We start from the raw sequence: 25,142 nt of genomic DNA on the forward strand, positions 1-25,142 counted from the left end.
TAACTTAGTCGCCAGAAAAATGATGGAGCAGGTCCTTAAGGAATCCGTTTTGAAGCACTTGGAGGAGAGGAAGGTGATCAGGAACAGTCAACATGGATTCACCAAGGGGAAGTCATGCCTGACCAACCTAATTGTCTTCTATGATGAGATAACTGACTCTGTGCATATGGGGAAAGCAGTGGACGTGATCTACCTTGACTTTAGCAAAGCTTTTGATACAGTCTCCCACAGTATTCTTGCCAGCAAGTTAAAAAAATTATGGATTGGATGAATGGATTATAAAGTGGATAGAAATCTGGCTAAATCCTTGGGCTCAACGAGCAGTGATCAACGGCTCCATGTCTAGTTGGCAGCTGGTATAAAGCAGATTGCCCCAGGGGTTGGTCCTGGGGCCAGTTTTGTTCAACATCATGAGGAATGATCTGGATATTGGGATGGATTGCACCCTCAGCAAGTTTGTGGATGACACTAAGCTGTGAGGAGAGGTAAATACGCTGGAGGATAAGGATAGGGTCCAGAGTGAACTAGACAAATTGAAAGATTGGGCCAAAAGAAATCTGATGAGGCTCAACAAGGACAAGTGCAGAGTTCTGCACTTAGGACGGAAGAATCCCATGCACCACTACAGGCTGGCGACCGACTGGCTCAGCAACAGTTCTGGAGAAAAGGACCTGGGGATTACAGTGGATGAGAAGCTGGATATGAATCAAGAGTATGCCCTTGTTGCTAAGAAGGCTAAGAGCATATTGTGCTGCATTAGTAGGAGCGTTGCCAGCAGATCTAGGGAAGTGATTATTCCCCTCTATTCAGCACTGGTGAGGCCACATGTAGAGTACTGATTCCAGTTTTGGGCCCCCCCACTACAGAAAGGATGTGGACAAATTGGAGAGAGTCCAGCGGAGGGCAATAAAAATGATTAGGGTGATGGGGCACATGACTTATGAGGAGAGACTGTGGGAACTGGGCTTATTTAGCCTTCAGAAGAGGAGAGTGAGGGGAGATCTTATAGCAACCTTCAACTACCTGAAGGGGTTTCCAAAGAGGATGGAGCTGGTCTGTTCTCAGTGGTGGCAGATGACAGAACAAGGAGCAATGGTCTCGAATTGCAGTGGGGGAGGTGTAGGTTGGATATTAGGAAAAGCTATTTCACTAGGAGGGTTTTGAAGCACTGGAATGGGTTACCTAGGGAGGTGGTGGATTCTTCATCCTTAGAGGTTTTTAAGGCACGGCTTGACAAAGCCTGGCTTGGATGATTTCATTGGGGTTGGACTAGATGACCTCCTGAGGTCTCACCAACCCTAATCTTCTGTGATTCTATTATTCTAATTCAGTCATTCTCCCTGCCTCCCCCTTCCACATAGGAAAATATACAGTGCTTTGCTGAGAAGCTGGAAATGCCTTCCAGCTTCTGTTTCCCTGGCACCAATGGGAGATGGGAGTGCTGAGGAGGTTATTCCTGATGCACTGTGGGATTAGTGCGGTGTATTGCCTCCTCTGGGCAACCCACATTTGATTCCCAGATCATTGCTGTAACCTCCTGCTTACTCAGAGTGGTGCTCTGCCCCTGTCTAGTGCTGGTAGGCCAGCTAGAGATTGATGAACCTGCTACAGACTTGGCTAAGAGAGAGGTGTCTTTTACCTCATGCACTAGAAGCTCATGCATTTAGCTCCAGAGGTTCTAGGTTTGATCCCCCCTGCCGATTCCCATGTGGGTCAGCGTTACACTGGTTTTTAGCTCTGGCTGTACCTAGAAACACTGTGGTGTTGGGTTCAGTGACCTAGATGTTGGTGTCTCCACTGCTATCTGGGTGACACATCTCAGATTCCATCTGTAGGTTCTATCACTACTCAAGGGGGTGGCAGGGCTGTGAGCACTTTACAGTCAAGTCTATTGTCCTAGGGTTCAGTATGGAGTTTGGAGTTTCATGGAGTCAACAGTTTGGAGAATCATGTGACGCAAACAGTTCTTGTGGAGATGGCCTCGTCTAGAAATGGCCATGTGTGTAACTCAAACATGCCATGATGTAGTGAAACATTGCTTTGGTTTCTAGGATCTATGTTTACCAACCTGCCAAACACTGTGCATATCTGTTTGATAACTGGTATGTTTATGCTGATAAGGATTGCAAAGAGAAAAAATTCTGGATCTGTGAGAAGGCAGCCATCCAGCTGAGGTTAAAGACAGACAACAGTGGGAAGTGTGGCTTATCTATATGAAATGATTTTTTATCAGCTGTGGGGTGATCTTCTGTGTGCTCTGCATTGTTAGTTTTTTGATTCTTCAAAAATTTCAAATGGTGATTTAAATAGGTGTGTAATCAGAGTCCAAATCAGAATCTCCGTTTTCATTGTTTTTAGGACACCTCTGTTTAAAAACTACATTACTAAGGGAACACACATAGTGTGTTACCTCCAAAAATGCACAAAGTCTGTCAATCCAGCTCTGAAATGTGCAATGGATACCAAATTGAAACTGGCAAAGCCAGACAAATTATAAAGCTGTTGAACTAAGATATGGAAAGAGCTATAGGGTGACATCGTATTCATGCCCTGGAAGCCCATATGATTGTCTCCCATTGTCTATTTGTCAGAGATTTGTCTATTGCAGATTTAACTCAGGTGATGAGTTTTCAACCACTTTCATTCAGGACTCTATTCTGCAATTTCATTGATTGCACTGCTGCAAAAAATTTCCTGATCGCTAACCTAAACATTTCTATTCCCCTATGTTTTTTCACACATCTATTAAATCCTCCAGCAACCCTAAACAAATTCCTCTGACTCTCTGTACACACCTGTAGAAGGTGGCAGTATCCCTACTATTCAGTCATCACTTATCCAAATTATGTATATGTAGCTCTTTAAGATTCTGGAGGGATTTGAATTATGAAGAAAGTTTAACCATTTTGTGAGAAATGAAGATTCAGAAAGTACTCTGATATTCATTTTCTGATGATTAGATCTTTATTTTACATCTTGTAATACTGTGTGACATAATGAAGGACCCTCTTAATAGAGTGTATAAAACACCTCTGTATCTCACTTCCTCGGGCTAAAAGAGTTAAATATTGTGGCTGGATTTTAAAACAAGTTGAATACTTTTAGGGTTATCATAATGTTTATCGTTCTGTGATTAATGTTTCTTGGGGTTACTTCTGAAACCACTCAGAAATTTCAGGCAATGAAGAAAGTAGCCACTGTCTCATATGATGTTGATTTAGGATTGAAACAAATGCACAGTCCCCCTGAGCTCAAGGGGGATGTGGAAAAATTGGAAAGAGTCCAGCGGAGGGCAACAAAAATGATTAGGGGTCTGGAGCACATGACTTCTGAGGAGAGGCTGAGGGAACTGGGATTGTTTAGTCTTCAGAAGAGAAGAATGAGGGGGGATTTGATAGTTGCTTTCAACTACCTGAAAGGGGGTTCCAAAGAGGATGGATCTAGACTGTTCTCAGTGGTACCTGATGACAGAACAAGGAGTAATGATCTCAAGTTGCAGTTGGGGAGGTTTAGGTTGGATATTAGGAAAAACTTTTTCACTAGGAGGGTGGTGAAGCACTGGAATGGGTTACCTAGGGAGGTGGTGGAATCTCCTTCCTTAGAGGTCTTTAAGATCAGGCTTAACAAAGCCCTGGCTGGGATGATTTAGTTGGGAATTGGTCCTGCTTTGAGCAGGGGGTTGGACTAGATGACCTCTTGAGGTCCCTTCCAACCTGATATTCTATGATTCTAAGAGACTGCACTGCCAGACTCAATTCAAAGTGTTAGTGTTAGTCTGAAAAGGTAATTTTGATTTGGATGCTTTGTACCATACTGACCAGCTCTTTCCTTTGTTTTATCCCAGAGCATGAAATACAGTGAAACATATGAGCTGACAGTCTCCAGATCCATTTGTCTAGGTTTGCTGGATTCTCACTGAAAGGCTCTCCTCTCTGAAATGTACTGCCTCGCAGATCCAACCGAGGGCTCCTCTTCACAGATGTTGCACTGGTGTATCTGGGGCAGAGTGGGCTGATGTGGTGTCTTGCTGTCAAAAGTTGGGGTGGGTCTTAAATGTAGATTTCAGTTGAATTTTGTACAATTTGTATTGTACTCTTTTTTTAAAATGTTGCATACTTTATCTCCTGTCGTGTTTTTGTTTGTTATATACTACCACATGTGGATAAATCATTTTGAGGGCCTTTTCTGTATTGTACATGTTCTTTGATCTTTGGTGAGGTGTCATTTAAAAATTTGAATACAAAATATCTTTTACTTCCAGGGCACCCTCTGTCTGCAGAATAGAAAACTCTTGTGTGCTCTTGTGCCGAGAGAGACCAGTTGGGGTGCACCATGTAACAGGCCCTGGTTTCAGCCAGAGTTGGGTGGTAGCAGGGGAGTTTCACCATGGGAGCTTTGACTCTGGATGTCCGCTCCCCCTCCCTAGATCAGAAAGAGTAGAGGTCTCCCTGGTATGGTCACCAACCCAAGGCTCTTACTAAGTGACATGATCTACTCTTGAATACATTTTGTTTCTTGATTAAATGAACTTTAACAAGGGCCCCAAATTGTCTTTTCATTAATGTTTACACAAACAAAACTGCAGGATCATAAAAGGAAGAAGAAAGTACTGTGAACAATGCTGAATAGACGTGCAGTCCAGCGTTTGCAAACATTGTCATGAATACATTTATATCTTTTGATAGTGATGACAATTATAATTCTGAAAAAGCCACTTCCAGTAGATATGGGGATCACAAGGATTAGGGTATATGCATAACACTCATGCTGTGGCCATGGCTGACTTCCATTTTTAATTGTGGTCCACAGGTCCATGTATAAATATGATTTCAAACATCCCTCAATCCATAGTGGAGCTCTCACTGATGAAATCTGTAGAGTTAGTCAGGAATTTTTTGATGAAACTTTTTTGTTGTAAAATGTCAATACTGAATCTGTTTGCAGAAAAAAATATCAGTTTTTGACAGATCTTTCATTGGAAGGGATGGTGGGTCTAGCATGGAATTTCTGGTTTAAAAAAAAAAGGGGGGGGCAGATAGAGAGTAGAGAAAACTTGATCCCTAAGGTTGGCTAACACTCCAGGTATTAATGGTACTCCCCTAGATTGTGGGAGCTCTAGGTTCAATTCTTCACTGGGATTCAAGGTACAAAAGGGCACAAGCACATCTTGAAAAAGGGTAAGAATAGTGAAAGAGAAGATTGATGATATTGCAACATAGCAAAGTCTTGAGAGGCCCTCATCTACTCAGGTCTCCATTAAAATGATCTTTGGCTATAGGTGAAGAGAAACAAACACGTGCCCTCCTGTTTCGTCTTGTATAAAATTCTGCCTGGTGGTCTGGTGACATCTCCTTTGCTGTGATCCTACCAGGAAAACAGGCTTGCAGCAGTCAGAAGAGAAGTACACTTCTTATATCCAAAATCTGTTTCCACTCAGAAATCATAATTTACTTATGTAGTCTGACCACATAAAGCCAGTTTCTGTTCAACAAATACAGCTTTTGCAAGACATTTTCAGCCTGCTGCTGACAGTTGTGTCTGGGCTGAGGTCAGATGTTGAAGCAGTCTACCTATCTTAGTTCCTCTTTTCTTGTATTTCATTCTGAACAATGCAGTTCTACTGGAGAAACATGTTATTGTTCCCTTCTGTCACACAATTTGTTTCTTTCTTGTGTTTATATTGAATCAGTAATGCCTTTGTAACATAAGGTTAGTTCCCTTAAAGTGAGAGTCTGCTTTGAGAAGCTCTACTACTTGTGCATATGCAGAGTCAGAGCTGCTGATCTGAGGGACAAATGTCAGTCTATACCAATTTTTACAGCTGTTTACCCTGCAAAAGAAGCGGGAGCTGTTCCCTATGTGCATCATCAACAGAACTGTTAAGTTCCAACAAGTTACTATTGTGAAGTTCATGGGGTTGCCCAGGTCTGCCTGAGTGTTTCAATATAACACAGAGGGCAAGAGCACTCTGGATCCATTCACTGAGGAAACATTTTATAACACTGGGGCACTTTTTATGAATGTTTAAATCCTGGTTCTTGAGAAGCCAGTCATCTCTGCAGCAGGCTGAAATTTTTTGGGGAAACCTACTTTATTAGATAGGAAAGGTAACTTACTATAAGAAGTGTAGGTCCTACTTTGTATTGTGTGATTTTGTTTTTTATTGTAACCATTTGTTTCCATCACTCTCTTGTTTCTAGCTGAATCTTTCTCCTTTCTTCAATAAACCTTCTTTTTGTTGTATTATAAGTGTCCACAAGTGCTGTGTGCTTTACAGGACGGGTAGTTTAAGGAAAAACTGTTAAATGAGCGTTCATTCCTCCTTTGGGGGTAGAGGATCTGGAATTTGAGTAGCCAGTGTCAGGGACTGGATATCCCAGGGGAACTATTCAAGGGGATTCAGGGACGGGGGTACACCTATTGTTAACTTGAAAGGCAAAGTCAGAGCTGGCATTGCCCAAAGGAGAGTACTTGGGTGGCTGAAATGCTGGTGGTAGCAGGAGCTAATACCTAGCCACCATGGGGAAGGCTACCAATCCCTGGAGGCAGGAGATAACAAGGAGACTCTCTGTCCTAGGTACCCTGAGGTCTCTCTCTCTCACTCACACACACACACACAGGACTGAATTCCATTTTTAGTTGTGGTCCACTGATCAGGGTGTAAATTTAGTGCTTCACCCCACCCACTTGATTCACAGTAGAGCACCCACTGATGACATTCAGAGTGTAGCACAAAGATCAAGAATAGAATTTGGACTTTACATAGTAATGAAGCATTTCATTATTATTATGTATTCATCCAATGCTTTATTGTCACATTCAGAATCACTTAGTAGTAAAATATACTCCTCTTTAGGACCATGGCAATTTCTGTTTTTTCCTTCACTTCCTTTTCCATCCTCCTTTCTGTGTTCCACTCTGTCATACTTCTCTGCGTCTCCTCCTATCTTACGTATTCCCCTCCCTTCAGCAACTCTCAATTTCCACTCTTGTGAGCTTCACTCTTATCTACTTTCTCATTCAATCTAGAATGAAAATATTAATTTTGACACGTAGAGTGTCATCAATGGGCCTCACGTTAATGCCCCAAATGAGATTAATGAGGATGTGGTGGAATTCACACCTCACAGTGACAACTTCAGGCTCTCTGCAAACTCAGTGATACACTGCATCAATTTACACTCCATGGGTCACATTTTCAAGGGTTTCTTTGCAACACTTGAGTCTGGAAACCTGATTTCAAAAATAAGTTTAGACTTTGCAGAATCTGAATATACCACAAGGGCCACCAAATACATCCAATGGGCCAGTTCCAATCCACGGGCCAGTGTTCAATGTACCTGAACTACAGTACACACCTTCCTCAAATAAACAACAATAGGAAAACACGTCATGTCTCGTGAGATGTACTCTAAGCAGCAGAAACTTTGTATTAAAAGTGAGTGTTGCCCAGTACAGGGAATCTTCTGATAGCTGCATTGGTACAAGTCAGGTTCTTTGTAGCAAGGAGGGGATTGTGGAGGAGAACAACAATGAATACCCATCCCTAAGCTGTTTTTTCTGTAACAACATAACAGAGTCTTAAAAGGGAGCCATTTTTAGACTCTGGTCTCTGATCTTCCATCCTTGTCTTTTTTGGCTTAAAGTGAGGGGGAATGAAGAAATCCACTCATGAAACTTCCGATGGTTTGTCTAGTATGGTCTTCCCAGGAGAACTGCACTGGACCATTTTTATGTCCAATGTTCATTGTCTATCCAGAAGGCATAGTGTATGCATGTGGTTTTTACACCATAAATTTCATTTCCATTCATTCAGTTCTGATTTTCCAAGTATTTTCAGATCACACTCTCTAGCTTGTGGGTAGATGTTGATGCCTTTCATGTGCCTAAATTTTAATTTTCTCTCATGTCATTCTGAACAATAAGGGTCTACTGGAAAACTGTTTGGTGGAGATTTTCAAAAGTCTAGGGAATTTAAAGACACACATTTGAATGGAAGATGTGTATCTAAATCCCCCTAGATCAACATGAAAATCTCAGGTATTATTTTTCTGTACTGAGAGAGATGTGGGTTAAGATGTAATCAGCAAGTCCATTATAATTTATTTTGCTACATAGGGCTAAATTTCCAAGAGTGCAGTTTTACTTTGAAAGGCGAGTATAAAAAGACAACTTCTTATGGAATGCACCTGCTTCCTGTGGATATTTAGAGCCATGCTCCTGGCCTTAGGAATAGAAACAAATGGTTGATTTTTTGTCCTGTTCACCCTGCAGAGACAGACCAATCCCAGGAAAGGGAGTTGGATTTCATCCCTTCAGAGCAGATGTGCATTTAAAGTATCATTTACCCCCAACTTCCTCATCTTAATATCTGTTTGGATATAAATAACTTCATCATTTCACTTTTCCAGTGACTGTCAGTAAAGTTATTGTGCGATCACCAACCAAAAAAAAAAACCAACAATAAATAAAATAACCACCACTTCTTTATGTTGGTGGCAGTGTTGGTCCCTCTGTTAATTGCATCACCTGTGCTCAGAAAGAGAATCATAGAATATCAGGGTTGGAAGGGACCTCAGGAGATCATCTAGTCCAACCCCCCTGCTCAAAGCAGGACCAATCCCCAGACAGATTTTTGCCCTAGATCCCTAAATGGCCCCCTTAAGGATTGAACTCACAACCCTGGGTTTAGCAGGCCAATGCTCAAACCACTGAGCATCCCTCCCCCCATAATAGGCCTATGTTTCTGAAAGGTCTCTGACTCCAGACACTTTCTTCCCAGATGGCTGTCACTAGCCATGCTGCTGATAGGAAGAGAGAATAGATGCTTGTGCTACAAGCAGAAGAGGTGTGTGCTGAAGAGGGAACAAACTTCTTCTCCTATGCATAGTTTACTTCTTGTTCTCCAAACTGTAGTTTTGGTGATGTTGCAAATCCTCACTGAAGCTACTTTGTTATGTTCTCAGGGATAGGTGAGGTATTAGAACCTGGACAGTGTCCTGCATAATATCTCATATTGTCTATATTTTCTCATCTGTAACTTGCTGAATATTTTAAGCCTCACTGCTTGTTTCTATTATGCATGGATATGAATGTCAATGTTTATAATATTTTTCAGTTTATTGAGGGGAAAAACAAAACAAATCCCACATTAGGGGCTGATACTTAGTCACCCTAAGGCAGGTTTTATACCATTCTCGCAGTGCAAAGACACCTTAAAGTAGATGTAAATTTCATCCACACTCACTTTAAGGTCCCTTTACTCTGCCAGAGTGGTGTAAGGTGGCCTTAGTGTAACTGAAAATTAGGCCCATTATTGTTAGCAATTCAGGTTGTGACACCATTGTCAATCTCCTCCTGTGTCCTGATCCAGTTGTGTTACCCGGAAAATATGCACTGGAAAATATCCCAAAGTCTGCTGCTCCTGAGGAAAATGGTACAATCTCTGTGGAGCTTTTTAGTTATTGTGCTTAAAGTAGCTGGGCTCGGAAGAGCTCTCAACCTAATCTTAGGCAGAATGGGCCAAATTTGCTCCTCTAACTCTACTCTTGGTAGAGTTACACCAGTGGTGAATTTGTCCTGTTTTATTGTCATTATTAATTAACAGATGTGCAGAAGCATGCACGTTGGTGTTCAAAGCATAAGAGAGATGCTGTCTCTCCCCTGAAGACTTTCTTATCTAGGGAAGTGATCCTGGAAACACTTACTGCTGAGAGTAGTATTTACTGCCATGAGTAGGCCTATTCAGTTGGGTAGATTACCCATAGGAATGACCAGTATGCAAGGTATAAGTGTTTGTGGGATCAGGCTCTAGAGCAGAGTTGGACAGCTAGAGAAGATATTGTGTCATCAGCTCATAATCATTTCTGCAGAATCATCCATGGCACGATGCAGCCTAGATTAGGATTTTAAAATTCTCAAGCTCTGGTCTATGGGGAGGAGAAGAACATTGTTTACTTTCATGTTTGACCTGCTCCAGGTTGCTTTTTTCTCATGGGAGATTGTAACATTTGGTGACAAATTATAACTTGCTTTTCTGGAGCAGAGTGTTTGTAATGTCTCCATGTGAGGGAGTGAACACAGCCAGAGGAGGGAAATACTTTAAAGAGTCACAGATGCATTTAAAAAAGAGACCAGGGTGACACTAGTAGTGGAAAAAAAACACTCAAAAACCAAATCCCACTTCATGGAGCCTTTTCCTGAAACAATGAATGGGAGATTATTTAAGCAAAACACTCACAAGTCAGGACATTGGTTTGCTGTGGCCCCCTGAACAATTCAACCACATAGCCCCATGCTGTCCTCTGCTGCAGCATTTCCATCCAGCAAACCTGGAGTGATTGAAATTGAAAACCACTTCCCTTTTTTGGTTAAATGTCAGAGAGCACAAAGGGTTTTGCCTTCAGGCCCGAGCGTGGGGCTGTAGCTCGGTAGTGAAGGTGGAAGGTTTTTTCATCTTTACATTCAAATAAATGTCAGATTATTTAGCAGTTTTGCCATCTCTATGAAAGTAGCGATCACCAGACGGCATCAGTGTGTTACAGGCCCTGATTCCTGGCTGAGGCAGAGGAGCACACAGCATGATTCCGGAGGGGAATGCGCTGAGTAGCTTTAAACCACCTTTGTGTTCTTCCTGATCCTGAGCTTCAGTCCAGTCCTCTGGTATCAATTACAGCAGTCTGAAGGCTGCTCCAACTTGCTCCAGTTGCTAGTGACCATAAATGATCACTGGAGCCGTTAGGGATCACCTGAGTTCAGGGAAGCCCCATCTGTGCCTTCTTTTCCAGAGCCACTACTTTACACCAGCCATAGGGAGGGGAGTTAGCACCAGAGCAACTTCACTGGTATGATCCTTTTGGGCTGGCTATGCTACTGCGTTCCAGAGGTGCTTTGCATAGGGGTCACAGCACAGTTAAGGATCTGGGCCATTTAAGTATTGTCAAGTGCCCAGAACCTTGGCTAGAAAAACAAAGAGAAACAAAGAAATCCTGTTTCTGATACTGACCAGTGTCACAGGCTTTAGAGAAAGATTTAACAGTCTGGCGCCTGGAGGATGTTGTAAGCAGGCACACAGATCTTTCAGTGCTCTCTGGACACATGCTGACTGCAGCCAGCTTCTTGGCAGCATCTTTTAAGGAGGGCATTGCCACTCTTTGGGTCTGTCCTTTTCCGTCATTCCCAACCCAGCCTCCTCTGGCATTTAAAGTGAACTTCCTTCTCTTCTGATGCCCGGGAAAGGCAGTGTCCACTGACACTTACCATAACCACTTTCAGAAACTTGACTGTGTTCTGTCTTTCCAGCAGTCTAATTGCATTGAATTCAGTGAGGTTTATCCTGATTTGCACCAGTGCCGGGGGGAGGCAAAGCGGAGCCATAATTATCTTCCATAAAAGCAAAGTTAATTTTGCCTCTAGTAGAGAGTAAAGAGAAAAACCACAAAGTAAATATAAGGGGCCAGATCCTCAATTGTGCCAAATCTCTATTCAGTGCAGCTGAGAAGGGAGGAGATAAAAGAGAGTTGAAGCCACATGTGCTGATCCTGAGGTCAATGGGGCTGCCCCATCCCTTAGTGTAATTTATAGCAGCCTCTGACCTTCTCTAAATTATGCCTGGCTGCAACAGTCCCCAAGGGGAAGCTTCATAGTGATGATCACTGAAATTCAGGGGCACTCTGGCAATTCCCCCTCCCCCAGCAATGTTCTTGACCCATGGGCAGAAGAGGGTAGCATAGAGCTGGCTAGTCCAGCTGGGGATTTCTCTATCTTGCAGATTCCCAAACAGAGGGTTAAGCTGGATTTCTGCCTGCTTCGTACTTTGGAGCATCAGAAAGTTGGTAGTTCAGGGGTTCTGAATCAATAAAGAGACTAGAAATATGCTTAGACTTAATTATATGGTATTTTGGCTAAGCAAGATGCAAACTGTTACTTTTCAGAAAGTCCATTTGTTTCTTCCTTCTACACCATACTGTGTGTCTTTACAGGGCCAGGTTTTGTCTGAGAGCAAGTGGGTCATCATGGGTCTGGCTCCATTACGAAAACAACGCTGTAGGGAGGCCCATTTACATGACAGGTTACAACATATTTTTATTTTAATGTGAAGATGGGACCTAACCAGGATTTAACTGGGTCTTCAGTTTGTGCTCAAGCCTTGGACTTGTGCAAAACTTTAAACTGAACTGCAGACACAGTTATCACCCCATCTACACTATAAACTGGAACTGGATTGTAACTGGTTGGGGAATTAGCTGACATGTAACTAGACTTGGTAAAAAACACCACAGTTACTACAATGGAACCATGCCATTTTACAACATTTGAGGATATCCAATCATAAAATTGATTTCTATCATAATTTTACTTTCTATAGGGTTTCACCCTCTTTCCCTTTGAGATGCCAGTAAAAACAAACTTCTCTGGGAGATGGATTTTTCAGCTGTTTCTTGGCTGATCATCAAATAGTATAATGAATGGAAGGTCACATTAACTTCACTAAAATTTATTTAAGAATACTACTCATATAAGACAGCAAAATATTAACCACCACTGTGCAGTTCTATCCCATGTTGAGGGGTTGGGGGTTGAGAAGGAATCCTTCCTGACCATCACTGATGATTAGTTATGCCTTGAAGCATGAGGCTCAATAGCCCTGGTAATTTTACCCTAGCTAATGTCACAGCAGATGATATTCCTTCTCCTATACATGTCTAATTCTTTCTCCTCACCATTTTATTATTTTTTAGGAAATTCAGCTTTCATTTTCAACCCTTTTGCTCACTTTTATCATCCTTTCTGTCTAAACCTGGATTCTCAAAATATTTTCCATTAAAAAGATTGTGAATAAGGAAAACAAAAAACATTTAAGGGGGACTGGATGATGGCTGATGAGGGAAGGAGGATAATTTTAGAGAAAAGGGAGGTAAGCTGATGGTGGGAAAGGACTTGTCATTGCCGGAAGAGAAGGGGGTAAACGGCTTTTGGTTGGAGGAGATACCAGTGCTGGACATCTCATTTCCTCAGTAGCCATGGTGTTGGCTAATAAGGAGGAAATAGAAAAAAGCAACACCAAGTCTGAACTGTGGTGGGATAATGTGCTGATTCACGCCACATGTACAGGCAGGGCATATTACAACTCCCTTCATCAGCAAGGGCTGTTGCTGTGGCCTGAGAAGAATTCACCTCTGGGAGGGCAGGTAATGCTTCCAGCTTTAATCTTCACTTTGGGTTCCATGGGAGTTCCCCAGACAGATTGCAGTGGGGGTGACCCCAGCCTGGTGTCTATTTTCAGCACCTGCAACTCCCTGCAGTGGAAGGGATGTTTTAGGCACCTTGTGTAGCTGCAGTCCCCTCCATGCAGACTTCCTATCATCCTGTACCAGAGTCTGCACTATCAGCACGTGGCTCAGTGTCTTTGTGGGTAGGTGAGGAAAAGAAGAAAAACAATAGAAGCAAAATAAGGAATTTTCAGAATCTGCCTCTTTTAGTTACTGAGTTCATTCTTGGTTTCTCTCAAGTCTCCTCACTTCATTCCCATGGTGTCTGGCTGCCCTGACTTTGCTCACATTGTGTCTGACATTAATGGTAGGACTGCTAGCCCTGGGGGGTTTGTGTAAGTAACAATACATATTTATTTGGTGAATTTAATGATGGTGAAAGATGCCAGTTTGATATCCATCCCTTATAGAATGAAGTTCTTGATTTAACCATAGAGCTGGTACAACACAGGCAGGCCGCACAGAACAAGCTTCCCAGATGCTCTGCCTCACCCATTACTGTACATTACCTTGGCCCTGCTCTGGAGATATCACTACTACAAGTGACAATCTCAATAGTCCATTCATGCCTGGACCTCTCCTCTTAAACTGCCAAAAAGGAACCCTTTTTTGTGTCAGCTGGCTCATTGGGACCTCCACTGTCTCATTTCACACTAATCTGTTTTCAGGTGGCCATCACTTTTGGATACTACTGAGCTGCTCTGGATACAAATTCATGGTGGAAAGGTGAAAGGGTCCATGTCCCATGAGCAGGCCACCTCGTTTAAAAAAAATAAACAGAAAAATTACATTTGACCCCTGAGTTAATCATTATCTGATATTTCTGTAAAATAAGGATGAAAAGAAATCAAGTCAATGGAATAACCAATAATTGAAAGCAACCATTATATTTTATTATTTATTCAGATTTAACTAATAAAAAGACAATTATAGAAAACCTGTAGGCACCCTGATAATTAACGCTCAAGCAACATTTAAAAGTAACCTTTCAGAAACGAACAAATCTCAGTATGGCTAGCAGGTGAGCCAAATAAAAAAAATGCTCCTTTTCACCTCAATAACCTTTGAATTTGTAAAAGTTCATGCTAGAAAATGCTGCTGTGAATTTCAGTTTTCCAGGTTATCAGCATCTGCCAGGAAGAGAATGTAAAACTCAAAGAGAAGGAGAAAGCTCTGCAAACAAATTTCTCAAGCAGGCTGCAAGAAATAAGAGACAGTTTGTGTTTGGAAGGGGAAACGAAGAATAAAAATAATGGTAAACAAGTTTGTTATACACCTGGACTAAATCTTGTGTCCCAGGATGAGTAATAACACAGGGCAATAGCAATGCAATAGTCCCTTCACACACAGCATCTCATGCTAATCCTGAACTCAGTAAGACCGTTGCTGAGTAAGCAGGGACTAAGGCGAGAAATGAGGTGTAAGGGAGTTCCGTTTCTAGGACACTTTCTATTTTTATCCTCTCTGATGAAATTGCTTACAACATCGATAATTAGAGCCTGTCATGATGGTGACACCAACCCACAAAGAACTGGAGTGAGATTAACCAATTTATTACACAGAATGTGAAATGTCAGCTGAGAACAGTAACCTTACAGTGTTCAAGAGTGGTAAATCAGGATTGCACTCCTGTTCTGTCTCTGGGGTCGGGGTTGGTGACAGGGGCACAGCAGAAAGAAGGGAAGTGTGTTGGAGTGTGGAAGGGGCACCGTGCTCATTCTTTTGGGAGGTAGGAGTGCCTCATAACCCTCAAGATTAACTCCTCTGACTAACTAAGGGGCAGTACTAATGGTCGTCTAAGACAAATTCAACATGGCACCTAAACGGAAGGGTGGGTTAGATGAATCAGAAAACATTGGCAAAAAAACAAAACAAAACAAAACAGGAATGATCTTTAGGGTCTCTGATTGTGAAGCAGGGAATCAGCCCCAGGGAGATGGGGCAAAAGTAACTTACTTTGGAACTTCTGAAAAGAGATCTATTATCCAAATCTTACTGGTTGGAGAAAAAACTGAGCAGGGTGATTGGCAATAATTGGAAATAGCCCCCATTTCACAAAACTGTTGTGCAGGGAGAAATCAGATTGAAAATGTGCCTGATTTTTTTTCCACGACTCATAAAACTATAACATTTATTTGTGAACACCACATGTTACTGGTGGCCTATATGTTGTACATTCTTTGGCTCTCTGTCCTCTGGTCAGTTCAAGATTGTTAGTACAGTGTATTCACTAATGTCAGCTAGTTCTTCAAGCAATCAGACATCTGCCATTTCCTTGGGAGACTATCCCATGGTCCAGTTAACCTCCATCCAAAGTATCAACATGGGGAAGGCAATGTCTGACAATGCCCAAATGAGGTCAGTGTTGACAGGTTTTGCTTTGTTTTTACTTAGTCAAATTTCTTTTGACCACAATGGAACTTTGACTCAGCGAGGACTGAGTAAAATCTGAGTAAGATCTCAGTATTTGGAGTCATGGAGAATTAGGGTCACAGACATCACAACTCTTTGATTACCTTGCCATCTCAAGCCAATGGCTGTAGTCCTCATTTTCTCCACATCACAGCATGGGATTAAAACCAGAATGATGATTTTTCTCTTTTCTCCAGGAATGAGTTGTATACTCTGCCCCACAAACTGGCAACAAATGGGAGACAACACCTGTTACTACAATTCTTCAGAGAAGAAGACATGGAACGGGAGTCTGTGCCTCACAAAATTCCACCCTTCTCATGATAAAAGACTAGGAGAAGCTGGTATGTTCCCCAGGCCAACCCAGTTTCCTTTTATATTTCTGTTTAACTTTCTGAAGTCCCCACAAAACAGAAAATATGTTTTGGCTAGTGTGTCTCCAGCAATTCAATATCCCCAGACTCTGTACAGTAGGCCAGATCCATGTACATTAGCATAATTAGCATAGTTCCAAAGATGTCATTGTATAACAAGGGTTACTGCCAGGTATAGCGTATTAATCAGAAACTGTTTATGTGAGACTATTGAATCGCAACATGGTTACAAGCATTGAGTATTCCACAAAGGCTTTTTACCCTCTCAGAGGCAGAGGATTGACCAGTGCTTTAAGAAGAACAGTTGTCCTGTTCTCCTGGCTGGTAGAGGGATGTAGGGGAGAGGTTTTCAAAGTTACAAACCAGGTGGGCAGAGACAGTCCTACTCAAAGGCATACATTAGAAACAGGCCTGGATTGAGGTTGCAGGATATTACATGTGTCATAGTGCAGGTTAATTGCACCTGCATTTCCACACCATGGACCAGCAAGGACACCAGCTTTCTTGGGTGGAGATCAGCACCTCTCTCCCTTCTATCTGAGGTATTTTAGGGCTGCACAGTCCCCTGCCTACACTATAATATCCCCCAGCAAGGTAGATGACCTAAACAGCTAGCATCTGCACTTTGCTTTTTCTCCAGAGGCTATAAACAGCATAAATGCCCACAGTTATAAGTTACCATACAACCCTTTTTAAGCGAGTACATTTATTCTTAAGCATTACAGAGAACATATCTTAAAACAATAAAAGAACCCACATGCATCCTAGTAAGCTTACCAGAGATCACCCCCAACTCCAACAAGGGCTCAGTTAGGTGAGCTGTTCTTCAGACCATATCAAGGGTTTTTTTTCTGTTTGTAACAGCTTCAACCTGGAACAATGCACTCATGAAAATGTTCATCTTTCCTTTATACCTGTAGGGCCTTCATCTTCAGATTTCTTGGATCAGGTAATCAGTAGACAACGGTTCTCTCCTCAGGGTGTAGCTTCAAAAGGTTGGGCTTTTGAATAACCAGAGGGGGATACATTTTCATTCACCTTCACCTAGATATTCCCACTTAACTCTTTTTGTCCCAAAAGTTCATTTTTGTCTTGTACATTATTGAAAATAGCCCTTTGAAGCTCAACACTTCCCAAGGTTTACATTAGCAATGTCTGTCCCCTAGAGATGTTATGTACAATCCCACATTAATACATGAACTTTGCATTTTCAGTACAATGGACTCCAAATACACTTACACTTCATTCAGTAGGGGTTTTTCAAGGTTATTGCAGGGAATTGCCATATCTGACATGTATCCTTCACAAGGGTGCTAGCCGAATCCATGGACTTATTTTCTGGACAGATTAATTCCCTGGATGGTGTTTTTGCCATGACCTTTAATAATTTCCCATTCCAAGTCCTCAGATAATAAACGTGCTAGCAAGCCAGCATAAATCCTTTGAAGTTCCGTACAGTGTCATTTCTCCCTTCTTCCCCTTGTTACCATTTGACAAACATCCTGTATAATTTTTCTCCCCTTCTTTCCCTTAGTATATCAAAAGCTTTGGGTGTAAACGTGAGACCTGGTTCTCCCACTCCCACCTGCAACCTGATTTCTTGGTAGCATGTGTGGCTTTCCTTTATCCGCCAAGGGGCTGGCTGCTCCAATGATGGTTTGAAGTTACACACATCCCTTAAAAATATTGCAAGCAACAATTCTTTGGACCAAATATGGAAGGGATGCCTCCCTATGAAGTGGCTCTCATACATGTTCTACTCTTATCAACAGAGGGGTCAGGCGAAGAAGAATCTTCAAACCTCCGCTATAGCCAAATTCCTCTTTCTCCTCCTCCTCCCCAGAGGTCAAGGCCCAGGGACTCTGGTGGCCTAACCTCAGCTTCCCTAATGGGAGAAGGAGGAGTCTTGATGCCCTACCCCACTTGGGAGAGGGAGTCTTTTGTTCCTCAAACCCTGAGTCAAGGTGAGCAGAATTCTTTCTCTCACCATGCCCAGGGTCCTTTACATTTTTACAGACCATCAGGCAGTCAGAGACTGTAGGAAGAAATTCCCCTTTCTTTCTGGCTATAATTACTTTCCTTCTTTCCCTGGAGTATGAAGCTGTCTCTCCAAGTCCCAAGGACCAGTCGCTTACCCCTCGTCAACTGCACTTTAGATCTTCCACCAAAGACAACACTTGAAGCTGTGGTTAGTTCTTTGGCTGCATGTGTGTGTTCTCCCTGTGTGCTGTCCCAGCTCTGAGCAGACAGACAGCACAGAAGACCTCGAGCAAATGGCCCAATGACCACAAGATCCGTTAAGGTGCAAAGGGGGTTTTCTGTTCATAACAGCTTCAAACTGGAACAAGTGCACTCATGAAAATGTTTGTCTTTCTTTTATCCCTGTAGGGCCTTGATCTTCAGATTTCTTGGATCAGGTAATCAGTAGACAATGGTTCTCTCCTCAGGACATAGCTTTAAAAGGCTTGGTTTTTGCATAAATAGAGGAGGGTAAATTTGCATTCACCTCCACCTCGAGATTCCCACTTAATTATTTTTGTCCCAGAAATTCATTTTTGTCTATGACACTGTTTAATAGAGTTATACGAAACTCATAACACTTCACAAGCTTTACATTGGCTACATGCCCTTCCAGAGAAATTACATACACTTCCACAATAATACGTTGGGTTTTTAATACAAAGGACCCCAAATACAACTAAACTTTATTCAACAAGGTTTTTCAAGAGTATTGCAGGAAATTGCCTTATCTGTCACTACATGCACATAAACAAACCAAGTAAGTTTCATTTTAACAAACACCTTTAATCCTCCTTCTCCCTAGAGGGAGTATTTTATAAATGGGAAATATATCAAATAGCCTCCAATATCTTTGATGGTGAAAAAGCAAATCTATTTTAGGTGGGAGATCTCAGCAATCTCATTTGGTTGTTAAAATCTGATTCTGTCTTTTTGTAGGAGTAGACACGACAAATATACAAAAAGGGGGAGAGAGACAGGAGTAGCAGAGGAGAGAAAATCAGGGCTTCTGTCTTTGGGTTAAGGTTCAAGTATTAGAAGATCACAACCGCAGCATGTGTGTCACATGACCTTCGTATTCACTGCTGGGTCTGGGTCCTCTGAAAAAACACCAGGAGGGGTTGCTCTTATTTGCCTCTCACCAGACTGTAGAAGGCAAAAATTCCCCTTGAGGCAGGTTATTCTCAAAAGTTTTTCCACCGCCAGTTCCCAACTGTACATAGGCGTCACAGCTACTTTGCCTACAACAGGCCTGGCCAGCAACAGACTAGGAGGCTCCCACCTCCTTCTGTGCCTGACCTTTCCTTTTCCCTTTCCCTTTCCCTTCCCTCCCTTTATCTGGCTTCCTTCCAGCCTTTATAGTTCTGGGCTAATAAGACTGGCAGGAGCAGCCAGTTACCAACCAGGCAGGTGGAGTAGTGATTTTTTTCTAACTCTTGTCTAAAAGTCACATCTTATGCAAGTATTAGATAAGACTCCAAAAAATGTGTGAAATAATTTTATAAATTCACAGTGAAATCAGTCTTTCTGGCATTGGCCAGTCTAGGGAGGCAGTTGGATAAGGTAAAATCTAAGACTGGACTTTCCCAGCTCTAATATCTGTGAGGTTACAAAAATACAAAAAGTTACTATACATATTTATGTCACTTAGCATTGCATAACTCTTTTCTCCAGCTAACCAGCATGTTTGTGTTCAGATATGTCAGAATCCATCATATTTCAAAATGGTGTCTCAAGTTTCTCCTACAGCACTTGAATGGTCCTGCAAGCATAGAAAGAGGGCTATAGCTCAGTTGTCATAATTACCGTTCTGCGATAATTTCTTTCAATGACTTCCAGCAGTGTTACTGAACCTACAAACTTATGAACTTCCTGTTGTTGTTGTTTTTTAAATTGCCCTCATTTCCTCATAGGAAAATGTTAGTCGATATTGTATTGAAGAACATTACTGGATTGGATTATCACGACGTAACACTGAAAGGCCTGGTTGGTTTTGGGAGGACCCCACAGCTCTTTCTACATCAGAAAAGGGGTAAGTTTTAATAACTTGGGGCAAGATTTTCATCAATGAGTACCTGAAGTTGGGCTATGCGGATACTTAGGCATGAGCAGGTACCAACAGTGATAAGTACCATTGAGTTAGACCCACTACTTTGCAAACCCTTCCCACAGTGTCCCCTCACTAATGACAAGGAGCCCCCAATCCAACCCAACCTTCCAACATTCCTCTTCCCAAGCAGCCATTTGGGGGGCGGAGGAGGGTGGAATATAGGCACTTCACTGAGAAGCTGTAAATCTCTCTCAGTCTCTCATTTTCCCTGGCACCTGTCAGTGGGGATCGGAGTTCTGTGGAGGATATTCCTGGTGCCTGTCAGATAAGTGCTGTGTGCTGCCATCCAAGCAACCTGAGGGTGATTCCTTGGGCCCAGTCTCTCACTGCTTTTAGGCTGTGCCTAGGAACACTGTGGAGGCTGGATCCAGTAACATAGGAATTAGTGCTCTACAGTGCCCTGTGGGTGACCCATCTAAGATTAAATCCTCAGTTTCTCTCACAACTTAAGCTGCCACTGGGGCTGCGAGCATGGTAAATTCAGGTCTATCATCGTAGGGGGTCAGTGCACAGCACTGTGTCATTTCTCCAAAGCACTGAAGAGCTTATGTGCATTTAGGGTATGCTGGAGCTGAAGGTGTAATTTGCAGCTCGGGTAGATATACCTGTGCTAGCTCTGAATGAGCTACTACAGATATACCTATATGAGCCAGTGCTGATTGAGGTAGCATGCGGGGGGGAGGAGAGGAAGGGGGGAGGGAGAGGGAAAAGCAATGTAATCATTGCTGTAAAAATGGCAGGACAGGCTTGTTACCACATATACAATCCCATGTGAAAGCCCGTCCTGCCACCTTTTAGACACTAGTTTAATCAGAGCTAGTGTAGGTTTGTCTATCTGAGCTGGAAATTACACCTCCAGCTCTAGTGTAGATGTACCTCAGAGTGACTAACAATTCTTTTGAAGATGACCCTGTCTGATAATAATTATACATGTAACACAAATGTGGTATGGTGTAATAAAACTGTGTTTTGTTTTCTAGAATCTCTGTTTACAGTGGCAAGAATCCCTGTGCATATCTGTGGGATAAATACATTTATGCGGACCAGCGCTGTGATGAGAACAATTTCTGGATCTGTGAGAAGGCACCCATCCAGCTGTGGTTCACAGACAATCAGTATAGTTTATCAGTTTATTATGGTTTATCAGTATGAAATGTTTATTTATTAGCAGTGGGAAGAAGCTCTGCGAGCTCTGTTTTGAGTTGTGAGATTTGGGGTTCTGTAAAGTTTCCAAATGAGCATTTAAATAGGCGTTTAGCATCATAATAGGCATTGTCATTTTCATTGTTTTAGGATGCCTTTACAAAAGTCATATGCAAACACTACACACATTGTTAAGGTCATATGACCCCCCAGAGAATGTACAAAATCTGTTAATCCAGCTCTGAAATGTGAAAAAATTGAAACGAAACTCTGGAGTAAAAATAAACTACTACATTTAAATATGGAAAGACCTATCTGGTTTCAACTTATCCATCCCTGGAAGCCCAGTGTATGATTGCTCCCTATTGCCCATTTCTCAGATTGGGCATCATTTGCTATGGGGAAAGGCTGACAGTTGCCTTCCACCAACCAGGGTTTGCCCAACCCCTCTGTTTGTCAGTACCTCCCGCCCGCCCCGATTTTGAACGTGCTCATTAGGAAAGCAATAATTGTCTGCTATTTGGGACAGAGAATGGTCTATCTGCTGATCCAATTTTGCTCCCTCCAGAGTTTTACTGAAATGATGCTTCTGTTCCCAGAGGTTTCTCTACTGCAGGTTTCAGTATCTCAGGTGCTGAGGCTTTAGCCACTTCCATTCAGGAGACTCTTCTGCATTCTCATTGATCTTACTTCAACAAAACATTTCCTGATCACCAGCCTAAACATTTCTCTTTCCTACAGTTTTATCACACACCAGTTACACGCTCCAGCAACCCTAACCAAATTCCTCTGCCAATCTGATGTTTTCATGCATCACATATTTCTACAGAGTGGCAATGTTTTTCACCAGTAAGTCATCACTTAGCCAATTATGCACAGGTAGCTCTTTTAATCTGTTCTTATAAGCAAGGCTGTGTTTTAGTCACAGGTATTTTTAGTAAAAGTTATGGACAGGTTATGGGCAGTAAACAAAAATCTGTGATGTCCGTGACCTCTCTGAAAAACATGGAGCCTTACGTATCAGTCAATCCCTCCAGCCCACAAACCATGTCATGGGGGAATGGGGATGTAGAAAGTGAGCTACACTCCTTTTTCAGAGTAGTTCTCTATTGTACATCTAATAATATTGTAGGACATTTTGAAGATACTCTGAATACAATGTACAGAAAACCTCTGGATTGCTTGGTAAACTGGGCACAAGATAACAATCTGTGTTTTAATACCACTACATGTAAAGTTATATGTCTAGGAATAAAAACTGTAGGCCATACTTACAGGATGGGGGACTCTGTCCTGGGAAGCAGTGACTCTTAAAAAGACTTGAGGGATGTAGTGGATAATCAGCTAATAGTCTCAAGGAGCTCAATCTATTTAGTTTAAGACACAGAAATTTAAGGGATGGCTTGATCAGTCTATAAGTGCTGACATGAGGAACAAATATTTGATAATAGACTCTTTAATCTAGCAGACATAGGTATAACAAGATCCACTGGCTGGAAGTTGAAGCTAGGTAAATTCAGATTGGAAATATAACATACTTTTTTTTATTAGTGAGGGTACTTAACCATTGTAACAACTTATTAAGTGTTGTGGTGGATTCTCCATCACTGGCACTTTTAAAATCAAGACTGGATGTTTTTCCTAAAAGAACTGCTCTGGTTCAGCTATGTCCAAGTAGTACAAATCAGGGAGCTTCTATAGCCTGTGTTATACAGGAGGTCAGACTAGACGATCACAGAGGTCCTTTCTGGCCTCAGAATACTGTAGCTTGCTTTTTAAATAATATATGGAAATATATCAGAGGGGTAGCCGAGTTCGTCTGAATCTGTAAAAGCTTATGCTCCCAATACTTCTGTTAGTCTTAAAGGTGCTACAGGACCCTCTGTTGCTTTTTATGGAAATATACCTATCTCAGAGAACTGGAAGGGACCCCAAAAGGTCATTGAGTCCAGCCCCCTGCCTTCGCTAGCAGGGCCAAGTACTGATTTTGCCTCAAATCCCTAAGTGGTCCCCTCAAGGATTAAACTCACAACCCTAGGTTTAGCAGTCTAATGCTCGAACCACTGAGCTATCCCTCCCCGATATACTGTGTAGCTTTAGCGGGACCATAACATTTATAGTTAGGCAGCAGAAGAGAATAATAATTGGATCTCTGCAATGAACTCTGCTTGGGGCTACTCCAGAAGGCCAGTCAGAAATTTCAGGTGCGGAAGAGTTTAGCTTCACACTCACATAATCCTGTTTCTGGAATGGAACGTGCACGTCCCTCTGTGTTCCAGAAACAGAATGGGCTTCCAGGCTCAATTCAAAGTGTTGCTATTGGTCTGAAAGACACACCAATTATTTCCTTGTGTTTTTTCCCAGCACTTGATTGGGACACTTGAGTTTACAATTCCCAGATGTTTATGCATGAGTCAGCTCGTAAAAGGGCAAGTTCAATGTAGGATCTTTGAGTCTGGAACTCAACTCCCCTCCCCTAATCAGACTGAGTAGCGCTCCCCCTGGGATGGTCACCTCCATCCCACTGATCCCAGCACAGGGCTCTCACTAAATGACATCATTTAGCTCTAAACACATTTTGTTTATTCATTAAAGAGATTTTAACCAAAGGCCCAAACTTTGCTTTGCCTGAACATTTAAACTAACAAAGCTGAACTTGCACAGAGGTTCACAACAAGCAGGTGAAAGGAAAATGAACAAGGCTGAATAGAAATTGAGTTAATCATTTGCAAGAATTGTCATGAATTCATTTTGCTTTTATTTAGTGAGCTCTAAATACACAGGAACTCAGGAATTGCCATAATGGATCAAACCCAAGGTCTACATAGTCTAGTATCCTGTTCCTAGCACTGGGCAGCAACAGATGCTTCAGAGAAAGGTGCAAGAAATGCAATGTAGCCAGTTGCAGGATAATCGGCCCCAATATTAGATCTCATCCTGATATCAAAGAGTTAGAGATTGGCTTAAGCCCTTAATCGTGAGGTTTAATAGTTTTCCTTTTTTTTTTTTTTTTTTTTTGGAAGCATAGGCTATTATAACTCTGACTATGCTTCTTCCAATAGATATGGGGACTACAAGAACTAGGGCAGAGATATCACACTCGTTCTGTAGCCAGGACTCACTTCCATTTTTAATTGTGGTCCACGGGGTCAGTGTATACATTTAGGACTCCAAACTACTCTCAATCCATAGTGCAGCCCCCACTGATATCCCCTGTAGAGCTGGTCAAGAATTTGGTGATGAAACACTTTTGTCAGAACATTTTGATACCAAAACTTTTCGCAGAAACTTTGGCTCTGATACATAATTTGTTTGGACGGTTTCTCAGGTCCAAGATGGAATTTCTGGTCAGAACAAGAATGGAAGGAAGTGGGACCTCGTGAATACCAAGTTTCCTACGATTTAGGGCCTAAACTGAGATATAGGGAACCCAAATTCAATTCCCAGTACTGATAGAGGGTACAAGTTACTCCAGATCTGTTTCAACAATGTTGGGACTGGAAAGGAAAATATCAATACCTGATGGAGTTATTGATGTTACAACATGGCAGAGTCTTAAAAGAGGCCCTAATTGTCTCAGGTCTTTCTCTTCTTCCATTCAAGTGGTTTCATCTTGTATAAAATTCTGAATGGAGATCTTGTGACATCCCCATTTTCGGTGATCCTATAAGGAAAACAGGCTTACAGAAATCAGGTGAGAAATGCACTTCACATGTGCAAAATCTATTTCCAATCAAAAGGTGTAACTTGTACATGTGGTCTAACCATATAAAGCTAATTTCTGTTCAATAAATACAACTTTTACAGATATTT

General features: G+C 42.0%; 2 protein-coding genes across 3 annotated transcripts in view; both read left to right on the plus strand.

Annotated features, from left to right (window-relative positions):
- LOC128843646 (C-type lectin domain family 12 member A-like) overlaps window positions 1-6,095 on the plus strand; it is a 28,823-nt gene extending 22,728 nt beyond the window's left edge. For both annotated transcript variants that reach the window (XM_054040642.1, XM_054040650.1), the window contains exon 7: window positions 3,845-6,095. In XM_054040642.1, the coding sequence (XP_053896617.1) occupies window positions 3,845-3,851 (7 nt within the window). In that variant the 3' untranslated portion in view covers window positions 3,852-6,095. The remainder of the gene's footprint in view (window positions 1-3,844) is intronic.
- Window positions 1-25,142, plus strand: part of LOC128843613 (ovostatin-like) — a 372,466-nt gene that overhangs the window by 139,774 nt on the left and 207,550 nt on the right. The gene's annotated exons all lie outside the window — the stretch shown is intronic.

The sequence above is a fragment of the Malaclemys terrapin genome, chromosome 1 (genome assembly GCF_027887155.1).
Source record: "Malaclemys terrapin pileata isolate rMalTer1 chromosome 1, rMalTer1.hap1, whole genome shotgun sequence".
NCBI classification, from domain to species: Eukaryota; Metazoa; Chordata; order Testudines; family Emydidae; genus Malaclemys; species Malaclemys terrapin.